This window comes from Bos taurus, chromosome 5 (genome assembly GCF_002263795.3).
Source record: "Bos taurus isolate L1 Dominette 01449 registration number 42190680 breed Hereford chromosome 5, ARS-UCD2.0, whole genome shotgun sequence".
In the NCBI taxonomy this organism is placed as follows: domain Eukaryota; kingdom Metazoa; phylum Chordata; class Mammalia; order Artiodactyla; family Bovidae; genus Bos; species Bos taurus.
Genome location: NC_037332.1, coordinates 83,364,470 through 83,383,090, shown reverse-complemented (window position 1 = coordinate 83,383,090; position 18,621 = coordinate 83,364,470). Strand labels below are relative to the sequence as shown.

General features: G+C 38.2%; 1 protein-coding gene across 3 annotated transcripts in view; it reads right to left on the bottom strand.

Moving 5' to 3' along the window:
* The window catches only part of ITPR2 (inositol 1,4,5-trisphosphate receptor type 2), a 591,729-nt gene that overhangs the window by 191,886 nt on the left and 381,222 nt on the right, over nucleotides 1-18,621 (bottom strand). For all 3 annotated transcript variants that reach the window (XM_024991354.2, NM_174369.2, XM_059886107.1), the window contains 2 exon segments: nucleotides 1,189-1,297; nucleotides 316-503 (listed from right to left, as the gene is read on the bottom strand). In XM_024991354.2, coding sequence (XP_024847122.1) covers nucleotides 316-503; nucleotides 1,189-1,297 — 297 coding nt within the window.

The following is an 18,621-nucleotide window of genomic DNA, read 5'->3' as shown; positions in this document are numbered from 1 at the left end:
CCCCTGGAGAAGGAAAAGGCAACTCATGCCAGTATTCTTGCCTGACAACTCCCATGGACAGAGGAGTCTGGTAGGGTACAGTCCAGGGAGTTGCAGAAGAGTCTAACGAGACTTTGTGACTAAACAACAACAATGTACTTACTACAGCAAATCAAAACATTTATAAGGAAAATGTGATACAAAGTTGTTGTGGGATTTTTTTCTTTTTGAGATAGTCATGAGAAACTTAAAGAAAAATCATTACTTTCCAAGACAAAGAAGTAAGAAATACAAAATAACCAAATGTAACCAATGACAATGATTGTAAGCAGGTACCTGAGTTTGTGTGTTTCCTCCTTCCAGCAAGGCAATGCCAAGTAAGATGCCTTCTGAAAAAATTCTGTCATTTTTGGTATTCACTATAACATCGATGACAAGTTCAGATGCACCTTCTTTATCCAGGAGACACTGAATATCTGACATGGATATCCCCATCTTATCTGAATCTTGCCCAGAAAAGCTTCCTGTGATTAGGAAAAATAAATAAGTAAACCTTTGTTGAAAGGCTCAAATTTGTTTCATGAACCCAAAATCATACAAAAGGTTTTTAATGTGCTTTATACTTATTTTTCCAGTTTTATTGAGATATAATTGATATATAACATCATACAAGTTTAAGGTGCACAACATTAATAATTTGATAGATGTATATACTGCAAAATGATGACTACAATAAGATTAAATTCACCATCTCATAAAGTTAATTTGTATTCCTTGTGATGAGAACTTTTAGCACCTATTTTCTCAGCAACTTTCAAATATGCAATACAGTACTGTTACCAACGGTCATCATGTTGTATATTACAGTCCCAAGATTGCTTTATTTAACTGAAAGTTTGTTCCTTTTGACCACTTCCACTTAATTTCTCTACTCCCCACTCTCTGCATCCGGCAACCACAAATCTGATCTCTGTTTCGCTGAGTTTGGAGTTTTAGATCACGTGTATAACTGATTCTTGCACTTAGCATCATGCCCTGAGGCCCATCCTAGATGACACAAGTGGCAGGGTTTCCTCTTTGCTATGGCTGATGGTGCTTTTTAAATGAACCTTTTCATATTTGTGCTATTTTTAAGAAAAACACTAGAACAACACTGGCACACAGAGATGTTATTAGAATTTGAAAATAAAGGGAAAAATGATATCTTGCCTCCTCCTTGTGCAGTTTTGCAGTAGGTTCCAGAGAGGTGTCCATTTATAGAGACTCCGTAATCACCTTTAAAGTATCGATTCAGGAGGATTTTTCTTAATGTATTACCCTAATAATAAAAAGGATAAGAAAAATTTTATTGTTCCTTTTTCTAGTAAAAGGGAAGGTTATCAATACATTAAAATGCCACTTATAATGCATTTTATCGATGATGTTGAATATGGAAAAACTAATATTGTATAATATTTTCTAAGGCAAAAATCTGCCAATATTTCCCATGAAAATAACAAAAATGTTGCCTCTCCCAGAAATAAAGAATAAACATACAGTATTTTCAATAGAACAATACAGTCACAAACTCTATAAATTTAAAATTGCTTCAAAAGCTGAGGGTTCCAGTGTCGGTAAGAATATTCATGGTGTCTAAAGAAAACACGGGTTAATAAATAACCTAAGAATTGGAAAGGAAAAGCCTTCACTTAAATAGGCTCAGTAAAAAGAGCTAGACAAGTCCTAGGTATAGAGAAGGTGCTTAAAAAACTAAGCTTGAAAAAAAAATTAAGCTTGATAAGACAGAGTGAATTATATTTAAATTCTAAGAGCTTTATTCAGAAGACAGCGGGCAAAAGATAGTCTATCAAACACACAATTCAAAAATTCCTGCTTTCTACTGTTGATTGCTAATGAGGTTGACAGATAGTCATAAAGTAGTTGGTTGTTTGGATTTCCTCTTTCAGAAAGACTTTGTTTACCTGATTTTTTTCAGTTAGATTATTTCTTTCACTATCGACAAAAAGAAGTTCCTTATATATACTAACTTCTAGTCCTTTGTCAGTTATATATGTTGTACAGTCTTCTTGTTTATTACTCCTCTTTCACCACTTTTCTTTAACGAAAAGAGCTGTTTAATTTTAATGTAGGCACATTTATCAGTGTTTTCCACTAGTCTTGCGTTTTTGCGTTTTTGTTAGAAATTCTTTTCAACTGTGGTTCAGAAAGACATTTTCAAATATACTCTTTCAAAAGTTGAAAATTTTGCCTTTCACATTTAGACCTATACTCCAATTTGAATTGAATTTTGTGCCAGGTGAAAGGTAAGATCTTAATTTAATTTTTTCCATATTGACATCAATTGTTCCCACATAATTTACTGCAAAAATCATTTTTACCATTTATCATCAATAAACTTCTATCATATACCAAATTTTTCTGTCTTCAATTTTGTATAGATTACAAGAGATTTTTAAAATAGTATATTTTGCAATATAGTTGCTTGCATGAACAGAAGAAATATAGATAACTCCAAATCTTCCATTTTATTGGTTATGATTTGAATAGACAAGAGTACTTTTTAAAGTATCATGTAAGGTCTATAGATTTAAACTACTGACATTAACAGCACAACTGCAACGGTAAGGGCACTGTGGTCCAAAAGCTTATGCACTGGCTGCAGATCATGCAGCTAACAGGTGATAGACTAAGACCTGAACTCGACTCCTGACGGCAAAACGTGGCCATCGCCCCAGGCCAAGCCGCATGCCCGCTTCGCATGCCTCCCTTTCCTGCTGTGACACGTGACTCCACTGCACCTTCTCTCTCCCATGCTTTGGTTGTCCCTGTTTCTCCAGCCCTTCAGGCTTTGTCCTCAGTTCTCCAACTCTTGGCTCCCCACTCCCCATCAGCAACTTCTTCCAGCCGTTGCTTGTACAATCCCTTGGGCAGGTCTCACTGTCAAATGTGTCTCCTCCATCCTTGACCTGGTTCTCCAGAGCCTCTCCTTCTCTTTCCATCCACACTTCCTTATCTACAGCTGCAGGTTCTACTGGCAACTAAACTCAGCTTTTCACAATGGATTAATTCTTCTCTCTTCAATGTGTTTCTCTCTTAAGTGGAAGAAGTTCAACTGGTTTCAAGGCGATCACATCATTCTGATCTTTTACGCTCCAATGTCCCCCCAACTTGAAAATGATTTGTGAAAACCTATCCATTCTACTTTGTTCAACTGTTGGTTCCAAGAGTGTCTTCACAGATTATACTGTAACCCAACTGAACTCTGTGATGATTCCTCAACCACAGTTTTCTAGTCTTTCTCTTTGTTCATATCGTATTCTCAGTTTGAAAGCTCTTCTTTCGTCTTACTTATGGACATATCCTTGGAGGAGGACAGGGCAACCCACTCTAGTATTCTTGCCTGGAGAGTCCTGTGGACAGAGGAGCCTGGCAGGCCACAGTCCATGGAATCACAAAGTCAGACACAACTGAAGTGACTTATCACGCAGGCACGGACATATCCTATCTTCCCTCTTCACTCTACAAATATTCATTAAGAATCAACTGTATTTTAGGTACTATCTTAACTTTATAAGATATAACCCTCCTCTTAGACACAGGTGTAAAGAACAGACTTTTAGACTCAGTGGGAGAAGGAGAGTGTGGGATGATTTGAGAGAATAACATTGAAACATATGTATTACCATATGTAAAATAGATAACCAGTGACAGTTTGATGTATGATGCAGGGCACCCAAAGTCGGTGCTCTCTCTGTGACAACCCTGAGGGATAGAGTGGGGAGGGGGGTGGGAGGGGGATTCAGGATGGAGGGACACATGTATACCTATGGCCGATTCACACTGATGTATGGCAAAAACCATCAAAATACTGTAAAGTAATAATCCTCCAATTGAAATAAATGAAAAAATACAAATAATTTTTAAAAAATATAACCCTCCTCTCAAAGAATTTACAATAAGATCAGTTCCATATGAGAGGTCCATACTAAGACCTACGGAAGTGCTTAAGGGGGAATGGCTGACTCAGAAGAGGTTTCACATGGCAAACCTCCCCTGCTAACCCAGATGATCATCCCAGCAAAGCTGTCTTGTGCACAGTGTGGAACAAATGTCCTAAAGGTCACAGTGCCAAGAATTCCAACAGACACTCAGAGCATTACAGTGACTTTTATTTACTGACACTTAAAAATTTTAGAACACATCTAGTATTCCTCCCTATTTCATGCTTTCTTCATCTAAGATTTTTTCATATAGGGGTGCTATGAGTAAAGGTGATGACTAGTCTTAGAAGAGAAAGTGAGGTGTTAAGAGCTTATTCTACCAGTGAAGAGAACTCGACTCTCCCCTGTCAAACCAAAGTGGGGCACTTATAAAAGACACAAGAAACTAAAACTTCTCTTTTTATGTTGAAAAGAAAGCCTTTTGAGTTGAAATAACTTCATCTGGCCAAAGAATGATGCTTCCAAAAGGGTAGGAAAAACAAAATAAGACATTTTTTTGGAGTCAAATGGACTTTTTATCATGTATCTCATTACAGCAGAAGGAGATGCTACAAAAGACCTTTTTAGACCCATAAATTATAAGGTTCAAGTTGTAACCTGGGGAGAAAGATGTGAGAACACATTAACTGAAGTAATTTCTTTAAAGGGCAGCTCAGTTTGTCGTACTAATCATGATTCTCACCTCTACACATGAATGGATTGCTTCTCACTCAAACTCTGTAACATACAGTTGGCCTAGCTGTAATAAATAAAACTGACAAAAGTGAAAACACAGGACTGTTTTTCTTTTTTTATTGTATGGCTATTAATTAATTATTTTTTTGGCTGTGGCAGGCAGGATCTTAGTTCCCCAAACAGGGATCAAAGGTGCTCCCTGGCAGATGAAGTGCAGAGTTTTAACCACTGACTGCCAGGGAAGCCCTAGGACTGTTATTCTTGATATGGCACAAGTCACGGTCACCTCCTGGAAGAGAAACTGTTGTGAATGAAGCCCCAGGTCTACATGAATGAGCTTCCATTTTATTCTCTGTAAGAGTATTTTAACCCCATTACTCCAAGAACTCAACCAAGAGATAGAGAAACAATAGTTTTTTAAAGAAGAACTAGAGTGATCACGGTGGTGTGATCACTCACCTAGAGCCAGACATCCTGGAATGTGAAGTCAAGTGGGCCTTAGGAAGCATAACTACGAACAAAGCTAGTGGAGGTGATGGAATTCCAGTTGAGCTATTTCAAATCCTAAAAGATGATGCTGTGAAAGTGCTATACTCAAAATGCCAGCAAATTTGGAAAACTCAGCAGTGGCCACAGGACTGGAAAAGGTCAGTTTTCATTCCAATCCCAAAGAAAGGCTATGCCAAAGAATGCTCAGACTCCTGCACAGTTGCACTCATTTCACACCCTAGTAAAGTAATGCTCAAAATTCTCCAAGCCAGGCTTCAGCAATATGTGAACTGTGAACTTCCAGATGTTCAAGCTGGTTTTAGAAAAGGCAGAGGAACCAGAGATCAAATTGCCAACATCTGCTGGATCATTGAAGAAGCAAGAGAGTTCCAGAAAAACATCAATTTCTGCTTTATTGACTATGCCAAAGCCTTTGACTTTGTGGTTCACAGTAAACTGTGGAAAACTCTGAAAGAGATGGGAATACCAGATCACCTGACCTGCCTCTAGAGAAACCTGTATGGAGGTCAGGAAGCAACAGTTAGAACTGGACATGGAACAACAGACTGGTTCCAAATAGGAAAAGGAGTTCATCAAGGCTGTATATTATCACCCTGCTTATTTAACTTACATGCAGAGTACATCATGAGAAATGCTGGGCTGGAGGAAGCACAAGCTGGAATCAAGATGGCCAGGAGAAATATCAATAACCTCAAATATGCAGATGACACCACCCTTATGGCAGAAAGTGAGGAAGAACTAAAGAGCCTCTTGACGAAAGTGAAAGAGGAGAGTGAAAAAGTTGGCTTAAAGCTCAACACTCAGAAAACGAAGATCATGGCATCTGGTCCCATCACTTCATGGCAAATAGATGGGGAAACAGTGAAAACAGTGGCTGACTATTTTGGGGGACTCCAAAATCACTGTAGATGGTGACTGCTGCCATCAAATTAAAAGACACTCCTTGGAAGGAAAGTTATGACCAACCTAGACAACATATTTAAAAACAGAGATATTACTTTATTAACAAAGGTCCACCTAGTCAAGGCTATGGTTTTTCCAGTGGTCACGTATGGATGTAAGAGTTGGACTGTGAAGAAGGCTGAGCACCAAAGAATTGATGCTTTTGAACTGTGGTGTTGGAGAAGACTCTTGAGGGTCCCTTGGACTGCAAGGAGATCCAACCGGTCCATACTGAAGGAGATCAGCCCTGGGATTTCTTTGGAAGGAATGATGCTAAAGCTGAAACTCCAGTACTCTGGCCACCTGATGCAAAGAGCTGATTCATTTGGAAAGACCCTGATGTTGGGAAAGACTGAAGGCAGGAAGAGAAGGGGATGACAGAGGATGAGATGGTTAGCGGGCATCACCGACTCAATGGACGTGAGTCTGAGTGAACTCTGGGAGTTGGTGATGGACAGGGAGGCCTGGCATGCTGCAATTCATGGGGTCGCAAGAGTCGGACACGACTGAGTGACTGAACTGAACTAAGAAAGCTACATTTTACTCTCTGTTTTAAAAAATGCCCTTTATGTTGCTAGAAGAAGGAAGCTATTCAAAACCAATCAGAGAGCGGAAGAGTTTCATGGCAGATTAAAATATGCACCCTACCTGTCATTATTTCTAAATTATTTTCAGGCAGATAAAATGAAATTGCAGGTACTTACCAGATTCATAAACATCAAAATCCAATGAGCCACACTTTTGTTATCTAATTCCAGTCAAGTTAGAAGCATATGTTTTCTAACTATGTGAATTCAAAATGCCACAGAAAGGGGACATGGCTCCCTATATTTCTACTCTGGAGCCACACCGTCCATGCTTCAGTCCCCTCTATGCCACATACTAATGGTATGTTTTAAGCAAGTTACTTCACTATACTATCCAGCACTCAGTCCTACAACTATCAAATGAAATGATCATAACACCCTTCAGGGGGCTTCTGCGATGTGGAAAATATGTAAAGTACTTAGAACAGTTTCCAGAACATAGTAAGTGCTCTGTAAGTTGTGTATAATTGATGCTGTCGCTGGTATTAATACCAGATCACAGAACAGTTTACAAATGACAAGGTGATTTTGTACATAGTCTCTCACTGTATACCAAACCATCCCATATACTAAGAAAATGGCAAAAATAATAAATGGTAAACTAAGTGAAAATCCTCATTCATCCACTATTAGTCAATCCTTGAAATTACATACCTGTGAGCTAATCTGCACATTACTTTGCCATTTAAAATGGACCTCCCAACTTGAACTAAATGGAAAAAATTCTATACTGGTTCCAATTCCACAGTTTTCAAAAAAAGCAAACCTTGGAACTAAACAGGGCTTCCCAGGTGACGCTTGTGGTAAATAACCCACCTGCCAATGTAGGTAGACGTAACAGACATGGATTCGATCCCTGAGTGGGGATGATCCCCTGAAAGAGGGCACAGCCACCCACTCCCGTATTCTGCCTAGAGAATCACATGGACAGAGGAACCTCACAAGCTAAGGTCCATAAGGTCACACAGAGTCAGACATGACTGAAGTGATTTAGCACGCACGCATGGGGCTAAACATGAATGAAGGATAGGCAGAGATGGAACAGGATTCTGTTTGTCTTAACTACCCTCATTTAAGACGGGAAAACTTCAGATATCGCTACATCACAAGTTTAGCAGACGACAGACATTTCTGTTGTCCAGTACTGAGTTCTGACTTGAAGGATGGGAGGCAAGTATTTCGCCTCAAACCTGTCTTGGGGCATTCTTGGTGGCCTTACAGTGTTGACAGCTTGGAGGCAAGTCATTTCCACATATTCCTTTAACTCAAAGTAACTGTAGAATCAAGGTCAGAAATTATGGTGCCAGGATTATAAATAATAGTCTCAGAGCTATAATTGCCACAGCAGAAATTTGGGAAAGAACTAAAAGCATATTTTGAAAAGCATCCTAAAACTGAGAAGCTCAACTTCTGTACTTGCTCTTCAGCTTCCAAAATGAATTCCTGACTGAGCTCGCCATGGAAGGTGTCTTTATTGGGTTAGGCCAAGTAGCAAGGAATGTCCTTCCCTCTCTTTTCAATATCAGAGTCAATTCCAGGCCACAAGACACAGTTTTTAGCCAATGCCTTCATGTGAACACATCCCAGATGTGCTAAAGATAATGTAGCCAACATAACTAACAACCACCTTCTGAAATTGCAACAAAACATCTCCATAAAAAGAGAAGCCACAAGTTTGTGAAAATCTGAGAGGATGGGTTTTGCCCCGCCACTTCCTGTTGCATCAACTCTAATGGATCAAAAACTAAGAAGCTTAGAAATGACTGCTTTTCACAGATAGAAAGGATACCAAGTATGTATTAGTCTTAAAAAAGGACTAAAGATTTTCTTTGATTTTCAAGGAAGCCCAGCACTGTCTCATTAGGAGTTAGAAGCATTCGGAGTGAAGGGTTCAAGGATGTGATATTTGAGGGACCAAATCCACATTTGTTCCCATTTCCTTGGAAAAATCAGACACTGAAGTAACATTTTTCTACTGTGTGTAGTATCCTTAACATACCATCAAAATATGCCCCACAACCAGAATCCTAGAAAACTAAGTCCTCAAGTAGAAATTTAAAAAGCAATGAAAATTGCAAACTAAAGATGCTTAATTTATGGTTTCTCCTCCAGGACTAACAATTAGCTTCTAATCAGCTTGGATAAGATCTACAAGAAAGTGATTGTATGTTTCTGTACCCTCTGCATAGTTTTATTTTAACATTAAACTCGGTATTAGTCTAACTGGTGCTCTCCTAACCTTTCTGTTTAATGATAGTCTCTCTGATTAGATAGTTTTCCTCATTTGAATTCCAAGAGGTTAAAAGGCATATTTCTAATTTCAAATAAATTATTGTAACAGCTGTATCCTAATGGAATTACATTAAATGTGGCATTATAATCAACTACATCTTCAAGGAACTCCTTTGGGAAAATGTGGGCAAACTCCTATAATCTAGTTGTCTGATGGTTTAAATTTCTGGGTCACTGACTCCAAGGAATGTAAGCCAGTTCTTTCCCCTGATAATTTCCCCCCACTTTCTTAAGATAAGAAATACAAACTTCAACAGGAATAGTTATTATATACATTCACAGATACTCTTTATCAACATGATGACACAATCATGATAACCTTGAAAACATACTGATGTTTCAATAAATCTAGTAAAGGAGGTTATGAAAAATAAAAGAATGTAGAAAAATTTTAAAACCAATTATTCATACACCAGAATGACAGTCTATTTCCATCTCCTTTCTTCCCTTTTTTACTCCTTGTTAAGACATATTGTATTTCTACCATGTGTCAGGCACTAGGAAAGGGGCTGTGAAGAGCAATTCGGCAGCATATGCTAAAATAATTTTCAATATGTACAGCTGAAACACATGGCACTGTTTTTCAAAATAAATGTCACCAGACCATTTGATTCCTTTGTGAAATTTGAACATTTAAACAGTAAAGGATGATATTTAAACATTTAATGATGATACTGGAGGTAAGAGTGGCAAGTCATCATTCTGGGTTTATCAACTATCAACCGGCTCTAGAAAAACAAGGTTGCTAAGAACACTGTTTTAGAGAATGAGTTTGTGCCCCATAACTAGTGAGAAGTAAAGGAAACTATTTATCTTCTCTGAGGTTTAATAAAAGCCTCTCAGTATTTGGTTTCCAGGAAGTACACAGACTGACATGGAACTCAACAGCATCGTACACCTCCTCACCCATTTTAATACAGGGTCTGTTTAAATTCTAAGGGTTGAGAACTTTTTCAACCCTTCACTCACAGTACTGAAAATGGATCTTTCTGCTTATAATGGTTCACTTTTCTGGGTAAGAAGTCTTCTTCTCATCTCCAGAACATAAAGAGCTGAGAGAAGAATAAATAAGCAAGTGACAAGCAGAGGAGCCTTAGATACCATTTCCCTATTGAAGCAAAACTCCTAGATTCACACATCATAAACCACTACCTCATAAAATTATACTCAAATGGCAGTGCATACAACCACTGAAGTTAAGCCCACAATCCCCTGGTAAAGAGTGCAGAAACTACCTGTTACTGAGAAAATGGAATCAATACGCTGCCGATGCAAGCATGAGCACTCACAGTGAAGACCGGGAAAAATGGAATTTCTTATGGTTAATTTCAAAGCTCCTGTAAAAGCTTTGTATACCTGAAGGATGACATGGCCAAGTATAGATCAATAAAGATTCAGCCTATGGAGGTCTCAGAGAACACAAGAGAACAAAGCAAGATGGGAGAGGAGATGGAAATAATTGAGAGACTTGAACTTGATCTGAACATGAAGTACAAGTGAAGAGTTTCCCTCTTGGACAATGGGAAGAATCATATCTGTTTTAGATCCTCCAGTGCTGTGATTCCTCTCATATTTCCACAATCACTTGGTAAAGATTGTTACATAGGTACAACTTTGCAAGATGGAGTACCAAGTGGTAAGGAACAATATACAAGTTATTGAAAATCAACCTCTATCTCACACAATCCACAAAAAATCAATTTCAGGTGGATTCAAGATTTAAATGTGAATGAAAAAACTATAACACTTAACAGTTTCAGAGGTCTATGTAGGAGAAAGTATATTTATGAAAAAGGGGTAGGAGAGGACTTCTTAAACAAGAACCAAAATCTGCAAACTATAAAAGACTACAGTAAAATTAAGAGCTTCCATTTATTAAAAGACATCATTAAAACCACTCAGAAAAGATAATTTATATATATATATATACATATAATATTTAAAGAATTCTTGCACACTAGGAAAAAAGCAAAAACCATCCAAAAGAAAATAAAAAACTCAAACAGGCACATTATAGAAGACAGAAGCTAAATAGCCCCCCAAAAAGCATACACAAATAAACAACCAACCTCACAAGGAATTAGAGAAATGAAAATTTAAACTGCAATAAGAGACTTCTCATTCACAAGACTGGCAAAATTTTAAAATTCTTTCAACATCAACTGTCTACAAAGATGTGAGCAAAAAGAACACTGGGAGTTGAGCAATTGGTGTAGCTACTTAGAAAAATAATTTGGTATTTTCAGTGAAGCTAATGATGTACAGATGAAAAACAACAACAACAAAAAACAAAACAAAAAGAGAAAAGAGAGAGAGGAAAGACCAGCATGTTCCAGCCCTATACTCACCTTCCTGTTGCTATGGATATTATGTTGTCAGTGAAGTTGGTGAGTTGCAAGCTGTGATCTACCTATCTACAACCAAGAGGGTTTGGCTCACTGGGCAGTGAGAGGGGCACAGAACTTGGCAGAGTTGTTGAGGGAACAAGATGGTAGAAGAACCAACCCCTTCAGAGAAAAAGAGAGAGAGAATCCTCACCCCTTTCCCCCAAAAATACTGGAATGGAATTGGCCTTAAAAGGGAAGGAGAAAACTACCACTTGCATTACTTACCAATCAGTGCAAATACTCTGACAAAAGAAGTATGAAGGCAACGTTTTATAAGTTCAGAATATATTTATAAGTTCCTTAGATTGATGGAGTCAGTGGAATGAAGAGGAGCTCTACAAAGCCACAATGTCAAGGTAAGCTCTTAAAAATTAAAAGAGATATCTATCAACACACAGTCTAACACATAATAATGAAATTTAGAAAGTGCTCAGCATTGGAAAGCTGGACACTTACTGAAAATGATAATGTTGTGGAAACCAACATAATTAGTTTGGATCTGGGTTCTGCCACTGGCTTTGTGATCTCAAGAATTTTATTTACCTGGCCCTGGACTCAGTTTCCCCATCTTTGAATAATAATATCTATGCTGCAGGGCTATTTTAAGAATTAAAGATTGTATATGGAAAGCGTATGTTCTTAGCCCATGCTGCTGCTGCTGCTGCTAAGTCACTTCAGTCGTGTCCAACTCTGTGTAACCCCATAGACGACAGCCCACCAGGCTCCCCCATCTCTGGGATTCTCCAGCCAAGTGCTAAATAGACAGTTATTATAATATTGTGTTTAACATTAAAAAATAAGCTTCAATTGAGAAAGATTTGCACAAATAGCATATAAGGCGATGGCACCCCACTCCAGTACTCTTGCCTGGAAAATCCCAGGGACGGAGGAGCCTGGTAGGCTGCAGTCCATGAGGTCGCGAAGAGTCAGACCCGACTGAGCGACTTCACTTTCACTTTTCACTTTCATGCATTGGAGAAGGAAATGGCAACCCACTCCAGTGTTCTTGCCTGGAGAATCCCAGGGACGGGGGAGCCTGGTGAGCTGCCGTCTATAGGGTCACACAGAGTCGGACACGACTGAAGTGACTTAGGAGCAGCAGCAGCAGCTCCACAAAGATACCCACAGTTTTAACTGCTGACCTAAGTATCCAGCTCCAACTTTCTATAAATGTTTAAGAGAAGGCAAATGAAAAACAGCATTCATTTTGTAGAAGATCACTTTGAAGCCCACTTGATCAGTGTGTTACGGTTTCATGAAACAATACATTAACATGCATAAGTTTCAAGTGTCCCTAGTGCATGTACAAAGCAGAACTCTTCCAAAAGCCAGCGGTCTAATGTCCCATTAGGGAAAAAAAAAAGAACAGTATTTCATCCTCGTATTTGTTTTTAACATAAGAAATGTAAGAAAAATATTTTAAACATTTATAAAATTATCATTTTGATATATGGCAAAACCAATACAAGATGCTCAACATCACTCATTATCAGAGAAATGCAAATCAAAACCACTATGAGGTACCATTTCACGCCAGTCAGAATGGCTGCGATCCAAAAGTCTACAAGCAATAAATGCTGGAGAGGGTGTGGAGAAAAGGGAACCCTCTTACACTGTTGGTGGGAATGCAAACTAGTACAGCCACTATGGAGAACAGTGTGGAGATTCCTTAAAAAACTGGAAATAGAACTGCCTTATGATCCAGCAATCCCACTGCTGGGCATACACACTGAGGAAACCAGAAGGGAAAGAGACACGTGTACCCCAATGTTCATCGCAGCACTGTTTATAATAGCCAGGACATGGAAGCAACCTAGATGCCCATCAGCAGATGAATGGATAAGAAAGCTGTGGTACATATACACAATGGAGTATTACTCAGCCATTAAAAAGAAAACATTTGAATCAGTTCTAATGAGGTGGATGAAACTGGAGCCTATTATACAGAGTGAAGTAAGCCAGAAGGAAAAACACCAATACAGTATACTAACGCATATATATGGAATTTAGAAAGATGGTAACAATAACCCTGTGTACGAGACAGCAAAAAAGACACTGATGTATAGAACAGTCTTATGGACTCTATGGGAGAGGGAGAGGGTGGGAAGATTTGGGAGAATGGCATTGAAACATGTAAAATATCATGTATGAAATGAGATGCCAGTCCAGGTTCTATGCACGATACTGGATGCTTGGGGCTAGTGCACTGGGACGACCCAGAGGGATGGTATAGGGAGGGAGGAGGGAGGAGGGTTCAGGATGGGGAACACATGTATACCTGTGGCGGATTCATTTTGATATTTGGCAAAACTAATACAATTGTGTAAAGTTTAAAAATAAAATAAAATTAAAAAATTAAATTAAATTAAATTAAAAAAAAAATTATCACACAATGTCCATTAGGAAAAACTGCTTGCTAACTAGTCTCCCCACACGCACTTGGTGCCCCTGTAAATCATTCTCTGATATTCAAAGGGCTGTGAAACAACAGAGGGCTATAGTGAATATACACGAACACATAAAAATGCCTACAAATTAATGAGAAAAGATCTCATAAAAAGTGACAAAGAATTGAACTGGCATTTCATGTAAGAAAATACATGTGGCCAATAAGCATGAAAAAATGCTCACCTTTATTAGTAATTAGGGAATATAAACTAAGTCTGTGTTGAAAAAGAATACATATATACATATACATGTGTGTGTGTGTATATATATATATATATATATGAATCACTGTTCTGCACGCCTGGAACTTACACAGCATTTTAAATCAGTTATACTTTATTTAAAAAGAGAAATACCAAAAAGACTATCATAAGCCCCCATTTTACAACCATTGGCAAAAATTAGCAAGTCTGAAAAAATGAGTGCTGAAGAGGATGTGAATCAGTTATGGAAATGAATATTGGTACAACCAGTTTAGAAAACGTGTTCTCACCTGGTAGTTACATTCCCAAGGAAATGTGCTCCAAAAGATACACAGTACCACACCCTAGCCATTTATATTAGCACTGATAGCAAAACAAACAGGCAAAAATTAAACAAAAACACTGCAATCAATCCAAATATCCACTGACAAGAAAATGGATCAGTAAACTGTCGTACATTCCCAGAATGGAATAAAATAAATGGAATAAATATGAAAGAACTAGAGCCTCACAGCAATACCCAACAGCCTTGAGGCATTACAGAAACATGATGTTGAGAGGGAAAAAAATGTCCTAGAAGACATGAAATGCAGTATTAAAAATGAGAGGTACCAGTTTACCAGTGGCCTCTGGAAGATGAAGCCAAAACACATACGTAGATACATGCTCTTCTTCAGTTTGCTGGGGGATTCACACGTCTTCATTACATTATTGTGCTTTATAATTTAAAGTGATGGTGTATATATTACCTCATACAAAGTCAATATTATATTTAAAGAAAAAATTCAATACATGTTAAATATCATGATAGTTTGCATGTCATGTTCTGTCATGCATGTTTGTTATCTCTTTCTACTAGACTATGAAAACCACAAGGACAAGGACTTGCCTTTTTTATTTTCTCCTTTTGGCTGATCATCAACTCCAACATCTAGTGCAAAAGCTGGCACACTAAGTACTCAATAAAAACTTTTGAATGAATGTATAAACCACTGATTCTGAATGAGAGAGCACTATTTACCAAAAAATAGTCACACTGAGTGCAGTCTTTTTAAGGACTGCAATATTTGATGTCTGTCATGCCTTACAACTTTGGAAGATATCTGAATTATATTTAAAGTTACTTACATATTAAATATTTTCAATACACAAAGTCATTAACTGTGCTTCCAGGTCAGAAAGAAGGAAGTTATGTTGGAATCCAAGAAGCAAAATATTAGCCTACCAAAAAGAAAAGGTGAACAATTCTAACATTCAGTCTGAAAAATTTGAAGGTAAAATGTTGATCAATGATTGTGATATGGTCTAATGCAAGAAAATACACTAATGTGCTAAAAGTCTAGTCCAAATTATTCCCTTGTCACCATACATCTAATGAAATAGGATTTTTGTATTTACTGAAAAACATTTGTATTTAGTGAAAAACATTCGTATTTACTGAAAAACCTTGATGCTATATCCAGTCAAGGCTATGGTTTTTTCCAGTAGTCATGTACAGATGTGAGAGCTGGACTATAAAGAAAGCTGAGCACCGAAGAATTGATGCTTTTGAAATATGGTGTTTGAGAAGACTGGAGAGCCCCTTGGACTGCCAAGGAGATCCAAACACTCCGACATAAAAGAGATCAGTCCTGAGTGTTCATTGGAAGGACTGATGTTGAAGCTGAAACTCCAATACTTTGGCCACTTAATGCGAACAGCTGACTCATTTGAAAATGAGTCACCCTGATGCTGGGAAAGATTGAGGGCAGGAGGAGAAGGGGACAACAGAGGATGAGATGGTTGGATGGCATCACCAACTCAATCGACATGAGTTTGGGTAAACTCTGGGAGTTGGTGATGGACAGGGAGGCCTGGCGTGCTGCGGTCCATGGGGTCGCAGAGAGTCGGACACGACTGAGTGACTCAACTGAACTGAACTGAATACATCATTGCAAGGATCTGACTGAGTAACATAATTCTTAATATTATGTAAGAGTGTCCCTTAAAAAGATACTATTTTCTTTTAAAAATATTATATTTGGTGTGCCGTAATTTATAAAAGATAAAATCAAAAATAATTTTTTCTAACTCATTTTCCCCTTATCAAATTAAAACCATTTTTTCTTAGTGTTTACTGTTATGACAATAAAAATTATGCAGGTCTAATTTTGATGGTTTCCTGCATCTAAGTGCCCATGAGACCATATATCTTGCCTATTTTAATATAAGCAAGCATCTGCTTATATGTCCCAACTATGTTCTAGAAGTTAACCATAATTTTCAAAGAATTCCACAATGAAACACTATGAGACAATGATTTAGAACTGGTAGAAACTAGGAATTCCATAAATATTCAACAACATTTTAAAGTACCAATACGATTATTACCAAAAGAAAAGAGATTTCAGTTCAAACAAACCTAAACATGCCTGAGCTGATTAAAAGACAAAGTGTCAAATGCCTACTTTAGGAAGAGACTTTTTCAGTCTTTGACTCAGCTTATTACAATCTTTTGAACACTATTTTGAAAAGTCATTTATTCCCTCTGGCATATACTATGGCAGAAAATTCACTATCTTATACATCCCAAACTGTTAACTGGAATTCAAGCCACTAAGAAAGTAACACTTTATGTCTGAAGTGAAGTGTTAGTCACTCAGTTGTGTCCCCACTCTTTGCAACCCCATGGTCTGTAGGCCACCAGGCTCCTCTGTCCATCCCATGGACTTCAGCCTGCCAGGCTCCTCTGTCCATGGAATTTTCCAGGCAAGAATACTGGAGTATATAGCCATTCTCTTCTCCAGGGGATCTTTTCAACCCAGGGATCAAACCCAGGTCTACTGAATTGAAGGCAGATTATTTACCATCTGAGCCACCAGGGTGTCTAGTAACATGCAAAGTACTTCTGCTGTTATGGAAGCCAAGCTGCTTGGCAGGGCTGGGGTGTAAGGATCTGCGTTATAGACACTTACACAGGCTCGTGAATCACCTGTCCAGTTAGTTTTGGAAAAGAACAAAGCAAAATATTTTCATGGTGAAAACGCAATCTTCAAAATTTTGACTTGAGGTAAATCAGCTACTTTCAATTAGTAACTTAAATAGGACATGGAAAAGAAAAATTTCAGTCAACTATATGTTGCTAGACAGTATATTGAAAAGCAGAGACATCACTTTGCCAACAAAGGTCCATATAGTCTAAGCTATGGTTTATCCAGTAGTCATGTATGGATGTGAGAGTTGGACCATAAAGAAGGCTGAGCACCAAAGAATTGATGCTCTCAAGCTCTGGTGTTGGAGAAGACTATTGAGAGTCCCCTGGACTGCAAGGAGATCAAACCAGTCAATTCTAAAGGAAATCAATCCTGAATATTCACTGGAAGAACTGATGCTAAAGTTGAAGCTCCAGTACTTTGGCAACCTGATGCAAAGACCCAACTCATTGGAAAAGACCCTGATGCTGGAAAAGACTGAAGGTAAGAGCAGAAGGGGATGACAGAGCAGGAGATGGTTGCATGGCATCACCAACTTAATGGGTTTGAGTTTGAGCAAGCTCTGGAAGTTGGTGAAGGACAGGGAAGCCTGGCGTGCTGCAGTCCATGGGGTTGCAGAGAGTCGGACATGACTGAATGACTGATCAACAAAAATAGGTTGCTAATTTCACACTCCCAAATTCAGAAACAGTAAGTTGATGACTCTTTCTGTCTTCTTAATCTGTATGTGTGTGCATGAGAGTGTGCAAAATATCATTTTTATACTCATGGATATTAACATGCACATGTGTCCAACTCTTTGAGATTCTACGGACTATAGACCATCAGGCACTTCTGTCCATGGGATTTTCCAGGCAAGAATACTGGGGTGGGTTGCCATGCCTTCCTCCAGAGGATCTTCCCAACCCAAGGATCGAACCCACATCTCCTGCATCACCTACACTGCAGGAGGATTTTTTACCTCTGAGTTACTGGAGAAGCCCATTAGTATGTATAAAAGGTATTGATCAATCTTTGAGGTATTAAAAGTCTTGTTTCTCCTGTGGGTATTGGCAGCATAGATTATTGAGTTGCCTTCAAAAAATAAAAAGGGCACAAACACATCTCCTGCTACATTTCTTAAAAAAAGAAAAAAATATAGATGTATATATATTTATTTATTTATTGGCTGCACTAGGTCTTAGTCGCAGCATGTGGAATCCAGTTCCCCTACCAGGGATCAAACCCAGGCCCCCTGCATGGGGAGCTCAGGGTCTTAGCCACTGAACCACCAAGAAGTCCCTCGTATTACATGGAATGATTTTTTTTTTTTTCACAAGGATGTACTTATTGAAACCATATTTTTAGGAAGAATTGAAAAACATTTCAATGATTCTAGCACACACATTTTCACCCAAACTTTAGGATTCCTGAATTACAGGTCAATCTAAAATTAATGGTATACCATACCTCAATTGGCAACATTTCCTTTTTCCCCCAGAGATACAACTCATAGCACATTAAAATTGACAAGAAAGAAAAAATATCTTTTAATTGAAATTCAACAAAGCCTCATAGTATCTGGTATCACTCACTATTACACCTACTTTCCAGTTCATATAAAGCAAGATGAAAATATACCAGAA